At 37.6% G+C, this 25,480-nt stretch overlaps 1 protein-coding gene across 6 annotated transcripts in view; it reads left to right on the top strand.

Annotated features, from left to right (window-relative positions):
- The window catches only part of LOC311283213 (NACHT, LRR and PYD domains-containing protein 12-like), a 50,550-nt gene extending 26,191 nt beyond the window's left edge, over positions 1 to 24,359 (top strand). For 5 of the 6 annotated variants that reach the window (XM_084397517.1, XM_084397514.1, XM_084397516.1 and 2 more), the window contains 3 exons: positions 6,102 to 6,275; positions 21,191 to 21,373; positions 23,012 to 24,358. In XM_084397517.1, the coding sequence (XP_084253643.1) occupies positions 6,102 to 6,275; positions 21,191 to 21,373; positions 23,012 to 23,021 (367 nt within the window). In that variant the 3' untranslated portion in view covers positions 23,022 to 24,358. Of the gene's footprint in view, positions 1 to 6,101; positions 6,276 to 21,190; positions 21,374 to 23,011 lie in introns of all 6 variants that reach the window. The other variant, XM_084397515.1, reaches the window with a different exon arrangement.
- Positions 24,360 to 25,480: the final 1,121 nt, after the last annotated feature.

Below are 25,480 nucleotides of genomic sequence, written 5' to 3'. Positions count from 1 at the left end.
AGAGCTCTCTTCTATAGATTTGTTTATCAAGTATGTGATGGGAGTTACAAATTTGTCTTTATATTTTTTAAGAAGAGCATTGTCCATTCCCCAAATATCTTTACTTTTAGAATTTGTCAATGATTGCAACATTTTATTTATTTCAAATTCATTTGTCAATTTAAAATATAGCATATTTTGTTTGTGTGAAATACAGTCAGATGCTCGTACATAATCATTTGATGCAATATTTTTAATTCCCAGTTCTTTGACTGATTCTATAAAATAATTATTAAAATGATTCGCCACTATTTGAAATCCGTGTATCATTCGTTCAGTCGTTTTTTAATTTAATATTGAAAGTAGAAAAATGAGAAAACAGTTCCTTTTTCGATGTTCATTTTTTCCAAAACAACGAAAAACAAGAATTCAGCTTGATTTTTCGTTGTTCGTTCTTAGGTAGAAAAATTTATAAACAGCTGGAATATTTGATTTCTACATGTAGGCGGGAATGAAACGCCCCTTTCCTTTGATTTGTCAGCCGAAGATCAAACTGTCCCGTCATCAGTTCTTCCGGTTCTTCCTCAGTTCTGCACTGCAGAATAAGAGTCCTCGCGTTGTGATTCTTAACGCGTTTATTGCAACTACATTTCATCTTTTTTTTTCATCAAATAACCAGACTAACATGGCTCGACACAACCCGTACTGGGGAAACACTAGACAGGGCTTTCTTCTGTGTAGACCAGGAGTTCTCAAGTGCCAGGGGTTTGCTATTTTCCTATTTCCAAACTGTAAAGTCACGTTTATTTATTTGTTTATTTATTTTTATCATGAACCACGCTGTGTTTTATTCTTAAGTGACTATATAATGCATTTTACTTCAAATAATCTAAATGTTGACTTTGAAAAGTAGGCGCGTCAGAAGGCTATTCACTCTATTTTGGTTCATTTGCGGTGTGCGCCAGAAAGATGTTCAAGGAGACTGAGGCGCGCTAAAGCAGCGCATCATGTTGTTTTCTTTATTTTCCAAAGGCATGACATTTTGTAGTCATTTTGAATGTACACAAATAAAAATAAAAATGTTACTGTTTCGAATGACAGATTATTAAACGACAGAATATTATTATTTCCCCTGCTGAGCAACAAATCCAAGTGATGTCGCCGGCGCATCGCTCGCTCACACAGTATCTCTATCAGTTCACTTCTGACATTGCTAACATCGCAGCCTGTTCATTATTAAAATAAAACACAGCCAACCAAAACATATAAAAAGTTATTCTGCTTAATTTAATTGGTCTGTTGTACAATATAAAGGCTGTGCCGCACAGTAGGCTAGCTGTTATTCCAAACTCATTTCCCTTGCTGTGAAGATGATGATTTAGCATATACGTGTATTGGGACTTGACTTAAGTATAAAAGCCTTCTTTACATTACTAGTTAGCATCCAAATATTACATTGCAAATATGGAAACTTTGGACCGAATGAGAGATGCGCGAAACCAACGTCGGTACAGTTTCAGTTTCGATTCAAATAAATTCGTTTAGGCTTGGCGTTTAAAATTGGCTAAATGTTGTTTATAATAAAGGACAAAATAGGCTATTTTTATAAGCTATTAGGCTATATTTTTATTGCACGTGGCTACTTATTTTTCATTCTTGTTGTTTTCTGAATAGGATACCATTCATTTAAGGATTTGACATAGGCTACAGTAAGGGGAAGTAAAATACGCATAGACATAGCCTATATGTTATTAATAGTGTTTATAATGTTAATGTTGCATTTTATTTACCGATCTTTTACACTATTTCTGAATAGGCTAATAATAAAATGCGTTTGTTTCCCTCTCAACATGACCCGGTGCGCTGCGATACAAGCGCACATCTTTGAGATATAAATTAATACATTTTAATAAAACACAAGGCCTACATCATAAAACTCAGAAGAGTATGTATTTTAATATCTCTGTTGTTCTCTGTTCTCCGGTTGTTAGATAGTCAGTCTGAATGTCATGCGTTTACGTTAATATAGACATATTGTGTATGCATTATTCTTTTCTTTTTGTATTAGTGTTAAAAATATTAAATTTACAACTAATTATATTGATTTATATCTTCATTTATTATTTTTAAAAAAATTATTGGGCGAGGGCGACCATGTAGGCTAACAGCCGTCATTTAGGCTACCTGCATACCCAGCTGATGCAAAGCGTAGGTGAATTTATATCTACACAGAAGAAAGCCCTGTCTAGTGTTTTCCCCAGTACGGATTGTGTCGAGCCATGTTAGTCTGGTTATTTGATGAAAAAAAAAGATGAAATGTAGTTGCAATAAACGCGTTAAGAATCACAACGCGAGGACTCTTATTCTGCAGTGCAGAACTGAGGAAGAACCGGAAGAACTGATGACGGGACAGTTTGATCTTCGGCTGACAAATCAAAGGAAAGGGGCGTTTCATTCCCGCCTACATGTAGAAATCAAATATTCCAGCTGTTTATAAATTTTTCTACCTAAGAACGAACAACGAAAAATCAAGCTGAATTCTTGTTTTTCGTTGTTTTGGAAAAAATGAACATCGAAAAAGGAACTGTTTTCTCATTTTTCTACTTTCAATATTAAATTAAAAAACGACTGAACGAATGATACACGGATTATTTGAGCATCAGTTTCCGGATTTCCATTAATATTAATTTCTAGTTTATGACCTTTACAAATCTTCCGACCAGTTACTTTATCAATGGTTTGCCAAAGTCTTTTAGTGTTTCCTTTAGCTTGTTCAATTAAATTCATAAAAAAATTTGCTTTCGTTCTTCGTAACAGTGTGGTAACTTTGTTTCTGAGCTCCTTGTACAGAAGCGAGTCTGTCAAAAAGCCCGTTTTCAAGGACTTTTTAAGTGCTGCATCTCTTAGTTTCATTAAATTCCAGACCGTCTCATTCATCCATGGAAGGGGTGTTTTACTTTTGATTTTCCAAGATGATTCTTTGGAGTATTTCGATAGGAGATCACTAAAGGTTATCATGAAGTCATTACTTGCTGATTGGCAATTTTTGCCACAAGTTATCTGATTCCATTGAATTTGTTCTATTTCATTATAAAACAATTTCAAGTCTCTATTTGAGATATATGTAGCCCCTGAATTGATATCAATTCTATTAGAAGTTTTATATCTAGTTTTTGATAATCTCCTGACTATCAAAGTAAGGTTGTGGTCAGATAGTCCAGTTATCAGGTTATAGGATTTTGCAATTCGTTCTTCTCTATTTGAAAATACAAGATCAATCAATGTTTGTGTTGATTTTGTTATACGAGTTGCATTCTTTATCATTTGCGCCATGTGAAACTTAGTTGTTATTTGTTTTAATTTTTTCCTGCAGCTTTTATCTAGCCAATTGATATTATAATCTCCTAGCAAAATAATTTCCTTATTGTTACATTTTTTAAGTATCTCAGTGAGATGGGTAAAGAAAATGTCCTTTGCCGTTGGAGGTCTATACAGCACAATAACTACAAATGACATTTCCGGTGAGAGTCTGATGGTTATACCCACACATTCTATAGAATCACTGAGGTTTTCAATTAATTTACAGTCAAACCTCTCTTTCACATATATCATTACTCCACCACCTTTTCCTTGTTTTCGGTCACATCTAAAAACGTTATACCCTGGTACATAAAAAACACTCTGTGGAGTTGATGGTTTTAACCAAGTCTCTGACAGACACAGAAAATCCAAATTAGAGTCTGTCAACAAATGCTCTAGTTGCTCAGTCTTTGACACTACACTCCTAATATTCAAATGTCCACCAAGAATACCCTTTGGTTTAACTTTAGGGTCCCAGAGTATTTTTGCATGATTTACGGTCTGAAACAACCTAAACGTTGTCTGCTTTGAGGCCGCACTGTCTGTACACAAGTCTGTATCCATTAATATTGTATCCTCTGTATCCTCAATTTTTCATAACTCGCCTGTTTGTACTTAATAAACCAATAAAAACATTTGGTTTTCTGTGTCGGCTGCAAAGATGAAGTCTGACTTCGCAGTAGTGAACGCGCCGGAGAGAAATACACATTTTATACGGATTACATCGTTTTAGGCTAGTAGTCTACCTTATACGTTGAGTTTCGGTTCATGGATGATAGCTTAACGTTATCCAGTTCAGGCGCTGGCGCCTCCGTGTCGTGATTATCTCTGCTATTTACTTTTTATTTATTAAATCGAGAAAATTGGATAATGAAACACTGATTAAAATTAAGATACAATTAATACAAAACGAAATTCGCTTTAAAGAAAGGTTTTGTGCTTTCTGTTTGAGGTCTCTGTGAAAGTTTTAAAGCATGCCGCTTTCAGAGCGGTCGCATCCGTTATGGATAACTGTCACGTAACATTGTTTTTTCCTCATAAATGTGAACACGAAAAATAAAAGACAAAAGACTTTTTAAAAAAGACAACCATCCACAACTTTATAACACTCCAGGCAAAGTATACCTCTTTTTTTTGTTCAGTAATGAAAGGCTTTCAATGACCAAAAAATAATTCAGACTGACAAAATAATAAAAATGACATTCTTCTTCTTTTAAATAATAATAATAATAATACAAATAATAATAATAAGGACATTCTTCTTCTAAATAACAATAAGCGTCATTAATAATAAAAATCATAATTATAAGAAGAAGAATTACAAATTGTCATGCAATTATTAATGTGAATGAATGGTAGGCTACTCCACATCACATCATCATCATTATTGTACACCCCAATACATGTGACGTGATACGAAATAAAATGCTAATTGTTTCAAAACACGTGCTGTAAAATAATGCATTGTGATAGGTCATTTGCTCAGCCAACGTCGGAGAAGTTTCTCTTCTTTGCCGTCTTCCGTGTGTCCATGGCGTAAAATGAGGGCGTGGGGGAAGCGGAGACTTGAATATATAGGGGCGTGTTATTCTAATGACGATCGTTTTCAGCCGCGGCATTTATCAAGGGCAGGTATTGCGTACACCTGGATTTCAAAGGTACGCACAGCTTCATAAATCAGGCGATGAGAGGAGTGTAAGCATAATCTTACACCAATATATACGCCCGTTTCTACGCAAGAATGATAAATGAGGGCCACTCTCACTCACACACAAACTCACTCTTTCTCTCTCTCTCACAGACACACACTCACTTACACACATTCTCACACATACACACTCACTCACACAAACACACACAAACACACACACACACACACACACAGACACACGCACAGAAAGACGTGCGCCAGTATCGAGCGCACAGACAGCGTGCCAGTATTGAGTTCTCTTTCGTGCTTGAATGAACAATAACACACACATTTAGTTCATCATTTGATCCCTGATTATACCATGGTCTGGGTGAATACTCGATTCTGATTGGCTGCAGGCTGTCCATTAAAAAGTGATAGAGGACACCTAATAAATAAACCGTCAGGCGTAACCAGGGAAACCAAGTTATTGTTTGTAAAACTTTAGATTTCGATTGTAAAACTAATTAAAATATAAACTAATGTTTTAAAAATGTGTTATTTGGCAAGTGACCATGGTGTAAGCGGGTTAATGCCCTTCGAGGTGTCCATTATCATGTATTAATGGACTTCGGCGGAGGGCATTAACCCTTACTTGTCACACATGTGGAGTATGGTGGTGGTGATCCTCCTGATCTGCAGTATAGCTCTACCAGCGCTTAATACGGTGGGATTATTGCCCATCGGAGAAGTCCCGTTGCTTATAATAAGAGCACATGTAAACACTGCAGTGCACTGATACTCTGAGCTCGCCCGCTGCACACTGCCGACACACTGCTTCTCTGCGCTCGCTTTCACAAACTATGAAAACAGTTTTAAAAGTCAGGGTAACTATTAACAAGAGGAGATTTGTCCGTGTAAAATGTATTTGGCTTTAAAATGTTGGAAAGTTCAAGTTTCAAAAAGTTAAAATATTCAAAGTTCAGCAGAACTTATAGTTTATGAAATGAGAGATTTCTTATCAGTTTATATTAAATGGATGTGTAATTATTCAGCAGATTTAACAAGCTTTTGTTGTGAGTTCTGATGTCACAGTCTCAGATATCCTCATTGTTTCTGTGTGTGTTTGTAGATTACGGGACTGTAAGGTGACAGAAGAAGGCTGTGGTTATCTGGCTTCAGCTCTGTGTTCAAACCCCTCACACCTGAGAGAGCTGGATCTGAGCTACAATCCCCTGCGAGACTCAGGACTCAAGATGCTCTCTGATCTACTAAAGAACCCAAACTGCACACTGAACACACTCGAGTATGTAAGATTCATCTCATACTGTGAATATATGTATGTGTATTTCAGTCTTACCATAGTCAAGTGTGCAGGGGAGTGAGATGTGGAAAGGCTCTGTAGTAGAGCTGCGTGGAGGACAAGATTTACTGATTTACTTTATTACAATATCAGTCTCCAGGAGTAGGCCTTCTGATAAAGATAGTTCAGGCAAACATTTAAAAGCTGTCATTATTTACTCTCCCTCACGTCATCCAAACCTGCATGACTACCTTTATTCTGCCGAACACAAAAGAAGACACTCTTTTCAGTCAGTGGTCACCAAAACTTCAAAATGTCCCACCGCTGTACTGAACTGTCAGTTTTGCGTACCCGTTACACCCCTAATATATATATTTATATATATGTAAGCAGTAAGGTACGAGAGGCTATGCTGTGTTGTGAATAAGTCACGGCTGAAGGGCGTTGTTAGGCACGACACAAAGCGGAGTAACCCCTTCAGCCATTACTTATTCACGATACAGCACTTGCCTCGAGTATCTTATTGCTTTTATAAAACGGTTGCCACACAATACAAATATTAAAGCCGAAAAATATTTATCTATGCAACTTTCATGAAGTAAAATCACTAAAAGCATTCCTTCCGCTGGAAAAAATAGTCCCTGACCGTAAACAGCAACAGAAGTTACATACATTATTTCACCATTAGATGGCGGCAAAGACTGTCTTATGAATGTCCTACATCTATATCAGATCATCATTATATTTCTATGTCTGTCTTGTCACCTAAATCCTATAAGTCACAGTGGCACTTTAATAATACATTACTTCAAGATCACATCTTTGTGCACTCTTTTGGTCTTTTGTGGAAGTCTTGGAGAGAAGAGAGAGGTAGTTATTAATCTCTAAGTCAATGGTGGGATCTGGGAAAAGTCCAGATAAAGGTTTTTTGTCAACAATACACAGCAAATTATACTGAGAACTTGAAAGTGAAGATGAAGATGATAGAGCAAGAAATTCTTCAACAAAGCCTCCGCAATCAGGGAGGAGGTGATATCATTAAAGAGAACAAAGGTCTTTTGAAGGATTTATTGGAAGAGCAGGAGAAGGAGACACTTGTCAGAACGAGATATGTGAAGTGCAATGAAATGGATGCTCCAACTGCTTTTTTTTTCGGACTGGAGAAGAAATCTAAAGAGCAGAAATATTTTCACAAACTGAAACTTCCTAATGGCAAAGAAATAACCAATCAACGAGAAATTATAGTTTCTGCTATTTCTTTTTATGAAAAACTTTATCAGTCCGAATTTTGTGATGAAGTAGCAGTTGAAGAACTTCTTCTAGATCTTCCACAGTTGTCTAAAGAAGAAAAGATGGAATTGGAAGAATTCTTGACTTTTGATGAGCTTTCAAGTGCTGTGCAAGGGCTGAACAGTGGCAGATCTTCTGGTGTGGATGGTCTCTCTGCTGAGTTTTTTAAAAGCTTTTGGAATGTGATTGGACATGATTTGTATGATGTTTTTTTGGAGTCCTATAATCAAGGTGTTTTACCCCTAAGCTGTCGGAGGGCAGTGTTGACATTAATCCCTAAGAAAGGAGATCTTGGACTTTTGAAGAATTGGCGCCCTGTGTCGTTGTTGTGTACTGATTTTAAGATACTGTCAAAAGCTATAACTAATAAGTTGAAGAAATGTATGGCAACTATAATTAATGAAGATCAGTCATACTGTATCCCTGAACGGACAATTTTCGACAACTTGTTTTTGCTAAGAGACATTATTGCAGTTGCTAAAAAACATCAAATTGATATTGGACTCTTATCTTTAGATCAAGAAAAAGCTTTTGACAGAGTGGATCACTTTTATTTACTAAAGACTCTGAAGGCCTTTGGCTTTGGACCACAATTTGTCTCTTGTATTAAACTGCTTTACAGTGAAACATCTAGTATGCTTAAGATTAATGGTTGTCTAACTAGACCTTTTGCAGTAACAAGAGGTATACGACAAGGATGCCCTCTTTCAGGACTTCTATATTCAATTTCTATTGAGCCTTTGTTGTCACATTTGAGGAAACGACTGTATGGATTTTGTATTCCTGGTTTTCCAGAGATCCCACCTGTAAAACTCACAGCTTATGCTGATGATATAACTGTTTTCATAAGGAACATTGATGATATGGCTGCTTTGACTTCTAGTTTGAAAACTTTTCAAAAAGCTACATCTGCTAGAATCAATTGGGATAAATGTACATCCCTTCTGTTAGGTGAGTGGAGGGATATAGATCCTCCTCAAATTCCACAACAATGTGAATGGATCAAAGATGGTTTTAAAGTTCTTGGGGTATATTTAGGATCAGATACTTATATGAAAAATAATTGGGAAGGATTAGTTGATAAAATTGTGGGGAAATTACAGAAGTGGAGATGGATTCTCCCGAGGTTATCTTTCAGAGGGAGATGTTTAATTGTTAATAATTTGGCAGCCTCAATGTTGTGGCACAGATTTACAGTGTTGAATCCCCCTGAAGAGTTATTGACTGTTATTCAAAAAGTCTTTGTTAAATTCTTTTGGGATGGTTATCATTGGCTTCCTCCTGGAGTTTTGTATCTCCCAGTTGTAGAAGGTGGTCAAGGACTTATAAATCTGCAGGCAAGAGTTAAGACAATGAGGTTTCAAACATTACAAAGGTTATTATATTGTTCAGATAAAATACCCTGGATTGCATTAGGTTTGTCTGTTTTACAAAGTATTGGGGGAGTTGGATTAGCTAAGCAGTTATTCCTGATTGAAAAATCTATCCAAAATCCAAATCCAAGAGTAAGTGTTTCTTCTTCTAACTTTTATGTAACTGTATTAAAGGCCTGGCAAATGTTTAAAAAATTGAGAGATGATGATAAACATTATGGTGTTTTAGAACCATTGTTTTTTAATCCTCTCTTTAAAAGGAATTCTTCCATTCTGAGTTCAGTAATTGACAAGTTTTTAAACACAGGAATAGCTACTGTAAAAGATTTAATTGATTTTTCAAAGGGTCAATGGTATACGGCTAAATTTATAGCTAATAGAGTTGGGCTTAGATCAGAAAGATGTGTTGAAGGGATAATTGGAGATCTTAAAAAATCTTTTCCTCAGTCTTTCTTGACCTATGTAAACAATTTTATTGAGAATGATGAAAGGCCTATTTTTCCAGATCTTCGAGTTAACATAATGTTTGATTTGGATGAAGATTTAAATGATACTTTACTGAAAAGATTTGAAGATGTATTGTTTCATAATGTTGACAAAAAGATATTATATTGTATGTGTGTGAAATCCTTGTTTTATACCCAATTGAAAAGACGCGTTGATACTAAATGGAGAGAGCATCTATCAATTTCTTCGGAAATAACTCCATCATGGAGGTGTTTGTATAAGCCCCCTATTCCTAAAAGGTCTGGGGACCTCCAGTGGAGAGTACTCCATTGTGCTGTGGCAACTAATAGTTTTGTATCAAAATTTAATGAGATGGTTTTATCTGCATGCCCTTTTTGCAATATTCTTGATACTGTTTTTCATTTTTTTTGTGATTGTTCAGGATTAATTCCTTTGTTTGAATTGTTGGATAAAATATTTACTGAGCTTGGTTTTATGTTTACAAAAAATGTTTACAAAAAAATATGTCACATTTTTGGTGTGAAGTATAAGAAAGAATGGAAAGTACAATGTACACTTGGTAATTTTCTAGTGGGACAGGCAAAGCTGTCTATTTTAAAATCCCATACATGTAAGAATGAAGGAGAAGATGCTGATTTGCTTGGAATGTTTAAAACTCTTGTAGAGGGCCGGGTTGTTATGGAATATGCATACTGTAAATTAACAAATAATATGCACTTTTTTGATGTGAGGTGGAGTGTGAAAAATGCTCTTGTGATAAGAGATGAGCTTGGAGAGTTATTGTTTAATTGGTGAATTGTAAAGAATGTTTCTAAATTAGTTGTTTGATTAAAAGAGTTTTAAAAGTCAAAGTCTCTCTCTCTCTCTCTCTCTCTCTCTCTCTCTCTGCGTCTCGCGTCTCCAGAGAGGAGTGGCGCTTTAATTCAGTTAAACACAGATATTATGTTGCTTCTCTAATTTTACGTGCAAGTAGGCTATAGCCGAAATCACAGCGCAGATATTGTCTTTATCTTATGTGTATTTGATTTCATCAGACGACGGCTCGATTATCAGGATTTTTGTGCAGATTAACATCTTGAAGGGAGAGCTGGTTATGTCTTAATGGGTCGCGTTTCAGTCACTATTTCATATTCATTCCGTTGTTTGAGAACAGAAACAGTAAAATATACCAATGAAAACAATTTTATTTAGGATTTAGCTTCATCAAAATGGGCACAGAGAGAGACAAACTAATGTAATAATAAATAATAAATGTACATTTAGCATTTTCAGAAGAGCTTCCCTGTCATGCAAAAATCTAAACATGTTTGTGTTAGTAAATTGCTCAGTGCAAAGAAAGAGAAGTAATGGGAACCTGGTATTTCTTTGTTCTTTCTACATGTGTCTAATAGACATGAACAAGTTCTTTGAAAAACATCCATAGACTATGACCTTTGAAACATGTCTTGTCTTCATGCTCTATGTTGACTATGGTTTCAATAATAAACACATTTGCATAAAGCATCCATATTTATCCATGCCCATGTTGATTAGAGTATTACAAACTTGAAAAGTATTAATTTAAGGTACATTTAGAACAAATAAAAAATGTGCGATTAATCGCGAGTTAACTCATGACAATCATGCGATTAATCGCGATTAAATTTTTTAATCGATTGACAGCCCTAATTAAATGATTATATTACACAGGAGAAACATATAGAATACGGACAAGTATAGTAGACTTTGTCTTTGTTTGTACTAAATGGTGAAATACACAGAATGGCCCTCATTTATCAAAAGTGCGTACACCAAATTTCCAGCGTACACCTGGCGTACACCCAAAACCACGGTGACTTTGAGATTTATCAATATGGACGTTGGCGTACGGCACGCTCAAATCCTACGACAGCTCCGGAGGTGGTGTACGCACGTTTTGAGTGCGGGAATGCGCAGAAAAACAATTCCTAACACCACAAAACGCACTGACAAACAAAAAGATATGATATATTATGACCCACTGTAAAAAAAAAAAAACATATAATTATAAACTTCAGTGTTTATTTTTGTGCAACATGGACTTCAATGTTTAATTTGTGTGACTTTACCAAAGCATTTGAATTGTAGGCATGTGTATTCCTTAAGTTGCGAGCCTGTGCGCTTTACCTGACGTTTCAAGCCTTGTTTATAGGCTACTTTCGCCTGGCTCCGCAGCGCGAGTCTCCGCAGACTGCGCGCGCACCTCCCCAAACGGACGAGGCGTTTATACTCGACGCGCTCGCCGTTGTACTATTCTTTGAAACGATGGTTAGGCCAGGGTTAGGCCCGGCAGGTGTGCACGGACTGGGTTTAGTAATGAAAGGCTTTCAATGACCAAAAAAAAATTATTCAGACTAACAAAATAATAAAAAAATACATTATTCTTCTTTTAAATAATAATAATAATAATAATAATAATAATAATACAAATAATAATAATAACGACATTCTAAATAACAATAAGCGTCATTAATAATAAAAATCTAGAAATCAATTTTGTTTCTTTCCACTTCCCTGGTTTCGCTTTCTCTTTCTCAGAAAACTAGAAAACTTGTGTGTCTTCCGTGTGTCCATGGCGTAAAATGAGGGCGTGGGGGGAGCGGACACTTGAATATATAGGGGCGTGTTATTCTAATGACGCTCGTTTTCAGCCGCGGCATTTATCAAGCGCAGGTATTGCGTACACCTGGATTTTAAAGGTACGCACAGCTTCATAAATCAGGCGGTGAGAAGAGTGTAAGCATAATCTTACGCCAACATATACGCCCGTTTCTACGCAAGAATGATAAATGAGGGCCAATGTGTCCAGATTTACACCTTGGTGAATATTCAAGTAAACACAGTCAACGTAAGCACTGACTGTACAACACATTGTTCTTCACACACACACACACACACACACACACACATGCACACGCACACACACACACTCTCTCACTCTCTCTCTCTCACACACACTCACACTCGCTCACTCTCTCTCTCACACACACTCACACTCGCTCACTCTCTCTCTCTCTCTCACACACACTCACACTCACTCTCACACACACACACACACACACACTCATTCTCTCACACACACACACACACACAACATTAACAAAAAAGTCTTGCCTTTAAACCTAGCACTACGTTTTACTTTTATCAATCTTTTGGTAATGTATGCAGCTTTTCTCTCTCTTAATATGTGTCTATGGGAGTTGAGAGTGATAGACAGAAGATTGTTAATCCATTTATTACTTAAAGTGCACATTTTAGCGTATCACAATCAGCATGTGTACAGTTTTCTATTGAGTCCCACTCCGATCATATTTTGAGCTATTTTTAAACATTCTCAGTGGTCTTTAAATGATGATTATGTCGTTTTTAGCCAAAATCACAAAACCTGTGCCGTTTTCTGGGACTTCGCTTCAGCAGAGCGGCAGTAGCTCATTAGCAATTCGCCTCTGCGTTGTGGGCGGAGCCGTTGGCACGGAGACGACCCGGTAAAGACACAGGCTGTCCAGTTGATGGTGTCTTGATGGAAGGCACTGCATCCGGCTTCAAAAATAATTTACTGACGAAGCCCATTTTTTTCTCCTGCCAGTTGGTGAAACAGTCTTCTGTGAAGTGCTGACCGCAAACCGATGTGTGGTTTTTAACATTGCCGTGACCAAGGAACGTAATCCATTCATCTCTCACAGCAACATGTTTTGGTAAAGCATGAAAGCTAATACCAATATCTCTCCTCTTAGCATTGCAACCCGCTACCGCACATAGGTGTTGATCCGCCATCGTCTTCTCTACTCCTCAGAACCTGAGCGGGCGGGGCGGAGGGGAGTAGGAGCTTGTGGCCCCGCCCAGTGGAGTTACTAGGTCACAACTCCAGTCTATTTTAGCCGGCATTTTAGCGTCTGCTACTGATTCACAGCCATTTGAATGCAGAAATACTCAGAAATACAACTTTGAGCTTATTTTTCTCAAGATATGTCCTCTAACATCAGAAAAATGCCACAAGAACATGTTAACACCTAGAAAAACATGATTTTCATCGGAGTGGGTCTTTAAACATTCTGAGGTTTGATATTTTCTGATCATGACTGTCGTCAATAACAACGCTGCTGTATAACAAACTGCGACTGGCGCCATCTTGAGTCCACTTAGAGATGGTATTGAAAATGAACACTTGTTTTGTTGGCGGGACGATTGTTTTGTACATTGTAATGGGTTATAGACCTTATGTAGCTCCGCCCCTTTTCAGCGCTGCGCTCGTTGTCTTTTGTCTTCCGGTCCCTCGTTTTTCTGGAGCATAAGGTCTATAAAGTAACAAGCTTGATCCGTTACATCTTAAGACCTTTATTACAAACAAAACAGATAATGGATCAAATGAGTTGTCTAATACAACTAGAATAAAAATAGGATTTGTGTGTAAGGCATGAAAAGACTTTGAGACTCGACTCGGACTTCATATGAAAGACTCTCTGCCTCAGGATCTGCTAGATGGCTGTGACGGTTCTGGTGCGATGTGTGGGCGAAGTGCTGGGAGCTTATCCTTTAATAGCGATGTCTCACCTCATGAATATTACAATAGTAATGAATGCACTGAAAAGCCCTCGCGCTGCTCATATAGCCTACGCTTTGAGTCAGATATCAGCGCAGAGAGAGAGAGTATAAAGACAGTAGAGCTGCATGATTAATCTTTAAAACATCTCGATTCAAACACTCACGATCTTATTCCTAAATGAAGAAACTTCACACTCGAACATTCAAATCTGTTTGTGCTGTCACTGACCCAGAGAGAGCAGCTGTCAATATGAAACAGCTTTACTTTCACAGTCTTTTCAACCACACAGTATCGATATTTCTGTGTTACAGATATTCAGATGATCACAGAAGTTCTGAGATAAAAGTGTATAGTTTGAGTATAAACACTGATGTCTACGGTAGCAACCAGAATAGAGTAAATCACCTTTAGAAAGTCGCTTCAAATATCGAGTGTATCAATTACACCTGATGCTTCAAAACATTCATAAAGACGACTGTTAAAGCTGCAGTCCGTAACTTTCTTGTGTTCAGGATTTACAGAATTTATATAATAAGCGAGTCGAGTACATCATGAATGCCTTTTTTCAAACCGTGTTTTTGTCTTATCCTGAATCACTACGGTAAGCCTGTAATAAGCGTTTATACTCGGACTACTTTACACCGGTCGGGTCGCACCGCTGCGGAGGAGCACAGTGCCTGTGTGACTCGCCATAGACACACACAGAGAGAAGTAGCTCCGGCTACAGTGTTCCTCCGCAAGACACATGCAGTTCTGCTTATTAATAGGGCAGGGCTGGGCAAAAAAATAGATTTTTCGATTAATCGTTTTTTTTAAATGTGGTCGATTCAAAATCGATTCTCAAACGCCACGAATCGATTTTTTTCCATATTTATTTATCTATTACCCAAAAGCCAGTATTAGTTTTCCTCCATTGTTCATAGGCTTGCAAACTCCATTTTATAGCTAATGCTGTGAGATTTTATGTTTGTTTTTTCTTAATCATAAAATAACCTCAACTAGTGCTGCACGATTAATCATATCGCAATCACAATGTCAAGCCTACGCAATTATATGACGTGAATGTCCTGAGTGTGACACACAGAAAGACTCACGTTGATATCGTGCGTGCGCACAAGACAGCCCAGAATAGAGTTCTCTTTCGCGCTTGAACGAACAGTAACACACACACAATTATGCCAAAATGTCTTTTTGTCGAGAATCTTCATAACATAAGAGCAGTCTTATGACGAACGTGAAGAGTTGTGAGTGACTCGTGAGAGAATGAGGCGCGTGTGAGATCCGCGTGTCTCTGGCAGCCGCGGTTGGTCTCTTAAAGGGACAGTACAGTAGCCACTAATTATCAAAGGGAACAGATAAAAACACTCACTGCTCTTGACTAAAGAACTTTTGTAACTTTAATAAGGATTAGTCTATATATACTACTTAAATGTATTCAATTTCTGTATATGTCCTACCTGTTAGACAGATATATATATATATGCAAGTTTTTTTTTTTTTCATGGGTTTATGCAGAGACAATTTATATAAGAGACATGCCACTTCCTTAATCCTCAATACAACTATATAAGGAAAACCTGTAACGGCAAAGATGGCGGTTGTATGCACATGTCCCGCCCCTCCCGCTGGAAAGCCAATCATCTGCTTTTAACAGTCAAGCCGGGAAACATTTAAGCCTATCGTCTGGTTCCACCTGACGCATGCGCACAGTTGAGGTTTTGCGTGAACCCTTGCGCATGCGTAGTAAAGGTATAACCTGTGGGGAAAAGGGCTTTTTAAACCTTATTTTGGGGCAAAGTCATCAAACTTTTTCAGCGATTTTTATCATATTTTACTGCTGTTTCTATACCTGCCGTTTTTATGTCCCGGTGACCAGTTAAAGTGCAGTTCTGACTCTCTGCCCATTCATTTAGATAGGAGCCAGGTCTTGTTAGTCCGAAATAGCTGCCCGGAGGCGTTGCCAAGATGGCGGCCGAGTGGCACGACTTGCCTAAAAGGACTTTGGTTTATGTGCGGATTGTTAACCTGTTTGATCAAGGCATGCGACTGTTCTGACTTGTCCAGTTTTCAGCATAAATTTTTCATCTCGCATCATAATCCTGTCTATTCATTGTATGCATTTATTATTATTATTTAACATATCTTTATTGCGAGGATTAACCCCTTGAGATGAAACATCTCGTTTTCGAGGGGGTCCTCCAGTACATCAAAGCAAAAAAGAACCAAAACAACAGAGCAAAATATATTTGAAATATAGAGTTGGGTTCTGTTTTAATGTACCCAAGTGTACCTAAAATAAAGAGTTTAATATACAGGTTTGTAGCTCTTAATTTCTTTTTATTAATTAACCACTTGTAAACTTATGTTCACTTTTCTTTTTTTTCCGTTTTTATAAATATAGGATTTGTATTAAATATATATTCATTGAGTGGAATCGAGAATCGAAATCGAATCGAATTGAGAGCTTGCGAATCGAAATCGAATCGAATTGTAAAATCTGAATCGATACCCAGCCCTACTTATTAACCACTAGAGCGCCGATTCATCCAGTGATGAAGCAAGTGAAGTCTTTATGAATCAATCATTAAAACCAGTTTCAAAAATATTCTGTTTCACCTGTCTGGATCTTACAAGTGTGTTCAAGCATATTCTACCCTTTCTGAGAGGGAACACACACACACACACACACACACACTTTGTTGTTCTAGATGTCTCTCTCTTGTGTTAGATGCCTGAGATCTCACACTGGATCCAAACAGACACACACTCCCTCTCTTGCTCACACACACACACACACACACACACACACACACACACACACACACACACACACACACACACACACACACACTCTCTCTCTCTCTCACTTTCTCTCTCTCTCTCACACACACATTCTCACTCTCTCTCTCTCTCTCTCACGCACACACACACACACACACACACACACACTCTATCTCTCTCTCTCACACTCACACTCTCACACACAGGGCCTGAAATTAACACCCGACCACACGCCAAATGCGGGTGAATTCTGCAATTGGCGGGTAACACTGTCAATCTACCTGCCACATTGGCAGGCAGCCAATGAGAATCGACCCTTCGCGGGGAGTTTGATTGACAGGCGATCTGGCCAATCATAATCCGCCAAATCCGCCTTTTTTTTTGTCCGACAAAGCAGTCAGGAGAGTTCAACGTTGGAGGATTTGAACTTGAAAAAACGGAGTGTACTGAGTAAGCCTACTGACATCTTTCCGCAGCTAAAACTACATTCCTTCTTATGTTCATTCACGTTTATTTGATGCTATAAATTAACTAGAAGGAAGAGATGATCGGTTCACGAGCAGCTTTAACTTGAGGCACCACAGCGATCTGTCAAGATACATTACAGAGCCACAAAACGGTATTGTCTAAATTTCTTTAAAAATGACCAAATCTTAACGTTGAGACTTTGTTTAATATCAAAAGTAACCACTGTCTTGTCTGTCAGCGTGTTGTCAGTGTCCTCTCTGCTGCGCGATGTGTTTTTCATTGCGTGAGATCATGGTTTGGCGTGAGCTCAGTGTAGCTTGTCGGACATAGCAACAGTAACTAAAGGGGCGAAGGTTTTTTTTTTTCATGCAACGCTGACATAGGCTACAGTACAATGACAGTTGCACTGATGTTGTATCCAAATGTCCGGTAGCCTACCCGGTAACTTTACCAGTAATAACAATATTAATTTAGTTCTGCTTAATGGTTCCTGAACGCTGTAACTAACGGCTGCCCAGCCATCAACACAGCCGCGTGTGATTTGTTTACATACGAGCTGCACTAGGTCTAACTTATATCTGTATTATTACTTGTATGGATCTCGTTAATAACTTGACAGCACTTAAATGTGTATTCTTACAAGTTAAAGAACAAATGTTTGTGCAATTCCTTTTTTTTTCACCTTTTATGAGGCCAAAAAAATAAATAAAACTGGCTGGTAAAAAGTCACTGTGGCAGGTGGTCAAAAAAGTTAACTTCAGGCCCTGCTCACACACACACACACTCTATCTCACTATCACTCACACACACACACACACACACACAAACACTCTCTCACTCTCTCTATTCTTTGGAACAATCTACATTATTAAAGCGCTATATAAATGAAGATGACTTGACTTGACTACACCTGTTGATGTTAGCCTTGCTTTGACTGAGCTAACGTTAACATGCACTGCTGCTAGGTAACGACTGTTAGCTCAATATTTAATGTAGAACATTCTGTGTAGTTTATTAATAAACATTCTGTGTAGGCCTACCATGAAAACGAGTCCACTTTTCTGTCAGCATGTTTGATAAGTAGTGCTGCTGTCAACCTTAACGCATGCGGTTCATTTTTGTCCAGCTTAACGTGTTAAAATATTTAATGCAATTAAAGGGATAGTTCACTTTGAAATAAAATTTTATTATGTTTTAGCTTACCTCAAGGGCATCCAAGATGTAGGTGTCTTTTTTTCCGCAGTAGTTTCAATTTTGATATTTTTAGGTCAAACCGTTCAGTCATATAATGCAGGTATATGGATACTGGCTCAAAACACAAGCACAGAGTCCAAATTAAAACAATTCCCCATCGTCCAAATTAAACAATTCCCCATCGTAAGTACACATTGATGGCCTAAGACACGAAACGAACGGTTTGTGTGAGAAAACGAACAGTATTTATTAACAGAAATTAAATTTAATTTCAAAGTGAACTATCCCTTTAATGCAGCATCTGTTTTTTCTGTCATCCTTTAGCTAGCATTATATGATCATGCTCTTATTCATGCAAATGCTTTTAAACCATTAATGCGCAACAAGACAAAAGCGCTGTCAGTGAATGTCCTCCTGACACACACACACACAGACAAATACGCACACATACAAGCGCACACACATACACGTGCGCACACACACACGCACGCACACATACACGCACAGACACGCAGTCACACGCACACACACACACACACACACACACACACAGTCACACAAACATACACGCACACACACACACATTCACGCGCAGACACACAGTCACACGCACACAGACACACACACAGAAAGACGTGCGCCAGTATCGAGTGCACAGACAGCGTGCCAGTATTGAGTTCTCTTTCGTGCTTGAATGAACAATAACACACACATTTACACATTTATACCAAAATGTCTGTTTTGTCGAGTATCCTCACAAGAACAGTCTTAAATGAGTTAAATAAAATCTTAAATGAAAGTAAAGAGTAGTGAGAGAATGAGATGCATGAGATTTCTGTCAGCAGCGGCAGATCTTAAAGGGACAGCGGCCTCTAATTCTGTCTGTCAGTAAAGTTAACCAGAGAACAAAGGGAACAGAGAACATCACTCACTGCTCTTGACTAAAGAAAGCTTGAAGCTTTAATAAGGATTGATCTATATTTAATTCATAATTTATGCAGTGCAGTACTGTTTGATAACCTTATTCAGTTTCTGTATATTTCACACCTGTTAGACAAGAAAGGCACAGGTAAATATGACATTTATTATGGGTTTATGTGATGATTGTTTTAAGTTCACTTAAATTAAAAGTTGTTTAAAATTTTGGGGAAAAATCATTTTCATGGAGACATCAGTAGCTATATTAATATCAGTGATACTGGCCTTCATTCATAACAAGATGCCATTAAACAATATTTAAAATATATTGTCTTTATGTTGTTTCTACGTTACAGTGGAAATTGAGTCTCATATTATTTAAATTTCATTTACACACAAAACATTATTGGCTAACATCTTTGACTTTATAAAATTATTCTCTCAAGTCTTGGTGATCGGCACCTATTAAACAATAAAGAAAAACATATTTTTCTTATGCATAGTTTATACATAGTCCCTAAATGTATGTAAATGCAGGAAATGGGATTCAAATCGAAAACATTTTCCCCCATTTTGTGTCCCCCCCACTTCTCAAACCAAAGTTACACACACACACACACACACACACACACACACACACACACACACACACACACTCTCTCACTCTCTTACACACACACACACACACACACACACACACACACACACACACACACACTCAATCACTTACACACACTCTCACTTTCTCTCTCACACACAGACACACACTCACTCACTTACACACACTCACTCACTCTCTCTCACACACACACACACACACACACACACACACACACACACGCACACACACACACTTTCTCTCTCACACTCACACACACACACACTCTCTCACTCTCTTACACACACACACAGACACACACTCAATCACTTACACACACTCTCACTTTCTCTCTCTCTCACACACACACACACACACACACACACACACACACACACACTCTCTCACACACACCCAGACACTCACTTACACACACTCTCACTCTCTCTCACACACACACACACACACACACACACACACACACACACACACACACTCTCTCACACACACCCAGACACTCACTTACACACACTCTCACTCTCTCTCACACACACAGACACACACACTTACACACACTCTCAATCTCTCTCTCTCACACACACACAGACACTCACTTACACACACTCTCACTCTCTCTCACACACACACACACACTTACACACACTCTCAATCTCTTTCTCACACAAATATACACACACACACACTCTCTCTCTCTCTCTCTCTCTCTCGCTCTCTCACACACACACACACACACACACACACACACACACATATCCAGGTTAGTTGGAGAAAACATGTCGCTGCTTCCTACATCTGATAAAAACAGCATTACTAATAACCGCTGCCATAGGAATCAAAACTGTCAGGATTGGAAAAATCCCACTTTTGAATTTATTTTCATTGTTTTTTCTTTTTCAAATTTAAAGAAAGAAAAAATATAATACTAAATACTAATAAATATTTGACAGTAAAACATGTGTTTTGAGTACTACTAATACCAGCGACAAAATATAATTAAAAAGTTATCTCTTAATTAATATAGGCTCATGTTTGATATTGATCTTTCATGGCAAAATGTAGGAAAGTTACAGTTTCAAAAAGTTAAAATACTCAAAGTTCAGCAGAACTTATAGTTTATGAAATGAGAGATCTCTTATCAGTTTATATTAAATGGATGTGTAATTATTCAGCAGATTTAACAAGCTTTTGTTGTGAGTTCTGATGTCACAGTCTCAGATATCTTCAGTGTTTCTGTGTGTGTTTGTAGATTACAGTGGTGTAAGGTGACAGGAGAAGGCTGTGGTTATCTGGCTTCAGCTCTGTGTTCAAACCCCTCACACCTGAGAGAGCTGGATCTGAGCCACAATCCCCTGGGAGACTCAGGACTCAAGATGCTCTCTGATCTACTGAAGAACCCAAACTATGCACTGAACACACTGGAGACTCTGGGGTAAGATTCATTCTGTGAATATATCAGGGGTGTGATTCTGACCTGAAAATGATGCCCTCGTAAATCATGCAAATACGCTTTTTTTTTTTTTTTTTTTCGGGTCGCGCTCAGAGCACGGTTCGGGTATTGGTGAACATAATGACCGCTCACCACTGTCAACGTTTTTTGTGCCTCTGATTCAGGTCTTCATGTCACTCCACTAGTAGTCCATTCATTTGTCCCGATGGAACTTCATTCTTTCAAAGCAGAGCTCCACCAAAGAGCCTGCACTCGCTGCGGGAGGTTATCTAAAGTGTGTGCTCAGAATTTTGGAGATGTTGGGCGAACTATTTCTTTTCTTAGCTGAAGCCGACAACGGGACAGAATAAATGTAAAGAGAGACATAGTGGAGTTCCTATTTTCATTTTGACAAGTATAATAATTTCTGTAGTTTCCCGACATGGTTAGAAAATACTGCCTCTAGAGCAGCTGAGTCAGAGCATGATCAGAATAGCCTACAGAAGCCCTGAACCGCAACGAAAGAAAGAAAGAAATCCATTACAAAAAAAGAAAAGAAAATCTAGGGGTGTCATGGTAGGTGCGCCGTATATTTTCTTTCTTTTTTGTCCTTTGCCAATCACACCTATGATATATGTATGTGTATTTCAGTCTTACCATAGTCAAGTGTGCAGGGGAGTGAGATGTGGAAAGGCTCTGTAGTAGAGCTGCGTGGAGGACAAGATTTACTGATTTACTTTATTACAATATCAGTCTTCAGGAGTAGGCCTTCTGATAGAGATAGTTCACACAAACATTTAAAATCTGCCATTATTTACTCTCCCTCACGTCATCCAAACCTGCATGACTACCTTTATTCTGCCGAACACAAAAGAAGACACTCTTTTCAGTCAGTGGTCACCAACACTTCAACATATCATCTTTTGTGTTCATCAGAAGAAACCCATACAGGTTTGGAAACACATGAGAGAGTAAATGATGACAGGGTTTTAGTTTTAGTGTAAACTGTCCCTTTAAGAAAGCGCAGGTTTGATTTGGCTCACAGTCAGTGGATTGCTTCTTTGGTGCTGGTTTGGTAAGAAGATAACCATGTTGTGTTGGACTGACAGGTTTGTCATATTTCCTCTTTGAGTGACTGCACATGATCTACTGTACAGGTTTTACATGCCATTTTTGATTGAGTTTTTAAAACCAAAATACTCCCACACAATTGAGGTGCTTCCATGTTTTGACACTGGATCTTCTTCTGCATCTTCATTGTCTTCATCAAGGGATCATTTTGACAAGCTAACACACGTCTGAGGTCTTTCACACACGGTTCTTTCATCTGTCTTCACTATTTCTCATAAACAAGCATTAGACAGGCGTCTCTGACCGCTGTGATCCTCGCTGTTATTTCACTCTTTCTCATGTGATATTGCTTAATTAGCTTTATCTACAAAACACAGAAATCTGGTATGTGTGTATATATGAATAAATAAACATATTTTTTCATATTTATAATGGCTTGATACTAATTATTTTCCTCATTAAGTAAATGTGTGTTTTTATAGTGTAAATCATGGAATATGACACAGGTATGTTTGCACACACACATATATCTGTGGTTAATGTTGTTTTGCTCTCTCTTCTTGTCTTCAGATGCAAGTAATCTCACACTGGATCCAAACACAGCAGTCACTCATCTCATTCTGTCTGAGGAGGACAGAAACATGACACACGTGTTTGAGGATCAGTCGTATCCTGATCATCCAGAGAGATCTGATGAGTGTCTTCAGGTTCTGTGTGGAGAGAGTCTGACTGGAGTCAGTCAATGAATATCAGTGACATATAAAGGAATCAGCAGGAAAGGAAGGAGACTCTGAACATCTGGATTCAACAAAATATCCTGGAGTTTGAACTGTGCCAGTGAATCTGTAATCAGAAGAGTAGGAGTGTTTCTGGACTGACTTTGTTCTTCTACAGCGTCTCTGACACACACACACACACACACACACACACACACACACACACACACACACATACACATTCAACACAATCAGTTTATATAGTTTGTTCTTATTTTCCTCGCTGGTTGTAATACAGTCATGATTATTTACTCTTAATATGTTTAAATGTTTAAGAAGTAATCTGCTGAAATGCTTATTTTATCTTTTTGTTTTCTCTGCTTCTTCACATATTTGATGATTTCTGAGGATAGTTTATGAAAGAGCTTTACAGGGACCTGAGAAGAGCTTGTGCTGATAATCATTAAATCATCATTAGCCAGTTGTACAGAATATCCTCTGCTTTTGTGTTTAACCAGAAAGTCTACGAGCACATTCATTCAAGCGCTATGATGGTGATTTGTGCGTGTTCATAGTTGATGATGCATTACATTGTTTCGATTCAGGTGAAATATAAAGATTTAGATAATGTTCATATACAGTGACCACTAAAAGTATTTAGACACTTAAGCCACAATTAAACATTTATAAATGTCTTTGAATTTGTTTTTCAATCAAAAAAATTTAAATATGAAACAATAGATTGTTTATGCACTCTAAGAAAAAAAGAAAAAAAAATTACCTTTTTATAAGATACATCTTTATACCATATTTCTTTTTCTTTTTTTTCCTGGCTAAACATTAAGGCTGTTCTATTGGTTAGGATATTGATATAGGAACTGTTGTTGCTAATAAAGTTTTATGATGTTTCTCCATTTAAATGTATATAAAAGTTAATATCAGTATCGTCCCTCATAACAAATCTAACAACTATTACTGTACAGCAAAGTGACTGATCATAAAGATCTTGAGACATGGGGAACAGTAAACCAGAGGTTTAGTAAAGCATATAGTGAGTTTGTTAATGGTTTAGATGAAAATCAGTTTCACGCTCTTTCATTCAGACGTTTGGCTGTTTGGTGTTCGGCGCCCTCTGGCGGATGATGCTGTAAATTACACTAGTAAACCATTAAAGTCAATATGAAATCAAAATGGACAATTCTTGTTTTTTATGAAATATTACAGTGTTTATTCTGAATGATTTATCGATGCACATCATTATTGTGTTAAATTCATTATGGGAATTAAAATCAAAACTACACGCTCACACAGAGACCAGACGATAAGAGTGCCACTGAAACTCTATCATATGATCAATATTGAGACGAATAAAAAACATCAAGGACAAGTAATATAGTTCAGTAATATTGAATTATGAATTATGATTATTATGAAATATAACCACTGCCATGTGTGCAGAATTATAGTCAGCTCCATGTGTCTCTGTGTGTGTGTGTGTGTGTGTGTGTGGGGGGGGGCCTGTAGCTTGAAACGTGTTGCTTTTTTTAGCGCTGGTCAGGATGGACCAATCACAGTCCTCTATGAGCCATTGTACTGAGATTAATGTTTACAATGATGACACACACACACATATGTTTGTTGTTGTTATTTTTACTACTACTACTAATACATTTCCGTTTTTTCGTTCTTTCACATTTGTGTCTAAAATGAAGTGAATAGATTTAAAAGATTATAGTGAAGCAAACAGGAGGCCGTTGCACTGTATGTGTTTGACCACTAGGTGGCGTTATAGAATTGAGTTTTGTCCCGGTTTAAATCTTTCACCATGAGAAAACTGTTGTGCAGAAATGTGCAATCACTGGTTCACATACAGTGGGGTCTTCATCAGAAAAAAACCTTTTTCCATTTCCCCTTTAATTATCATTAGGATTAAATGATTATAAATTGTATAATCAACCTATAAGAGAGTTATTTAGACATTTGCTTGAAAAGATCATTCATGATTTATGGTTATTGACTATACTGTCAGGCTGCAGAACCATTGAAGAACATTTACTTTTAAATGAGTGGTGTTTACCACGTTAACAGTTTGTTGGTTATTCTGGGTGGTTGTCAGGGTGTTGCTATGTACCTTTTACTATGTTACTTTGCAGTTTAGATTATTTTACATTTTTATTTATTTATTTTGGACTTTTAACAAAGTTTCTATGCAGCTGTGTGTGTGTGTGTGTATGTGTGTGTGTGCTTTGCTCTGCAGTTGCTTTTTGCTTTGAGTTTTTTTTTTTTTTATGTGTGTGTTTTTTGTGCAGTTTCTATGGTATTC

Source organism: Rutilus rutilus (assembly GCF_951802725.1).
Source record: "Rutilus rutilus genome assembly, chromosome: 23".
Lineage (NCBI taxonomy): Eukaryota > Metazoa > Chordata > Actinopteri > Cypriniformes > Leuciscidae > Rutilus > Rutilus rutilus.
The sequence above is the reverse complement of the archived record's forward strand: the minus strand, read 5'-3'. Positions and strand labels throughout refer to the sequence as shown.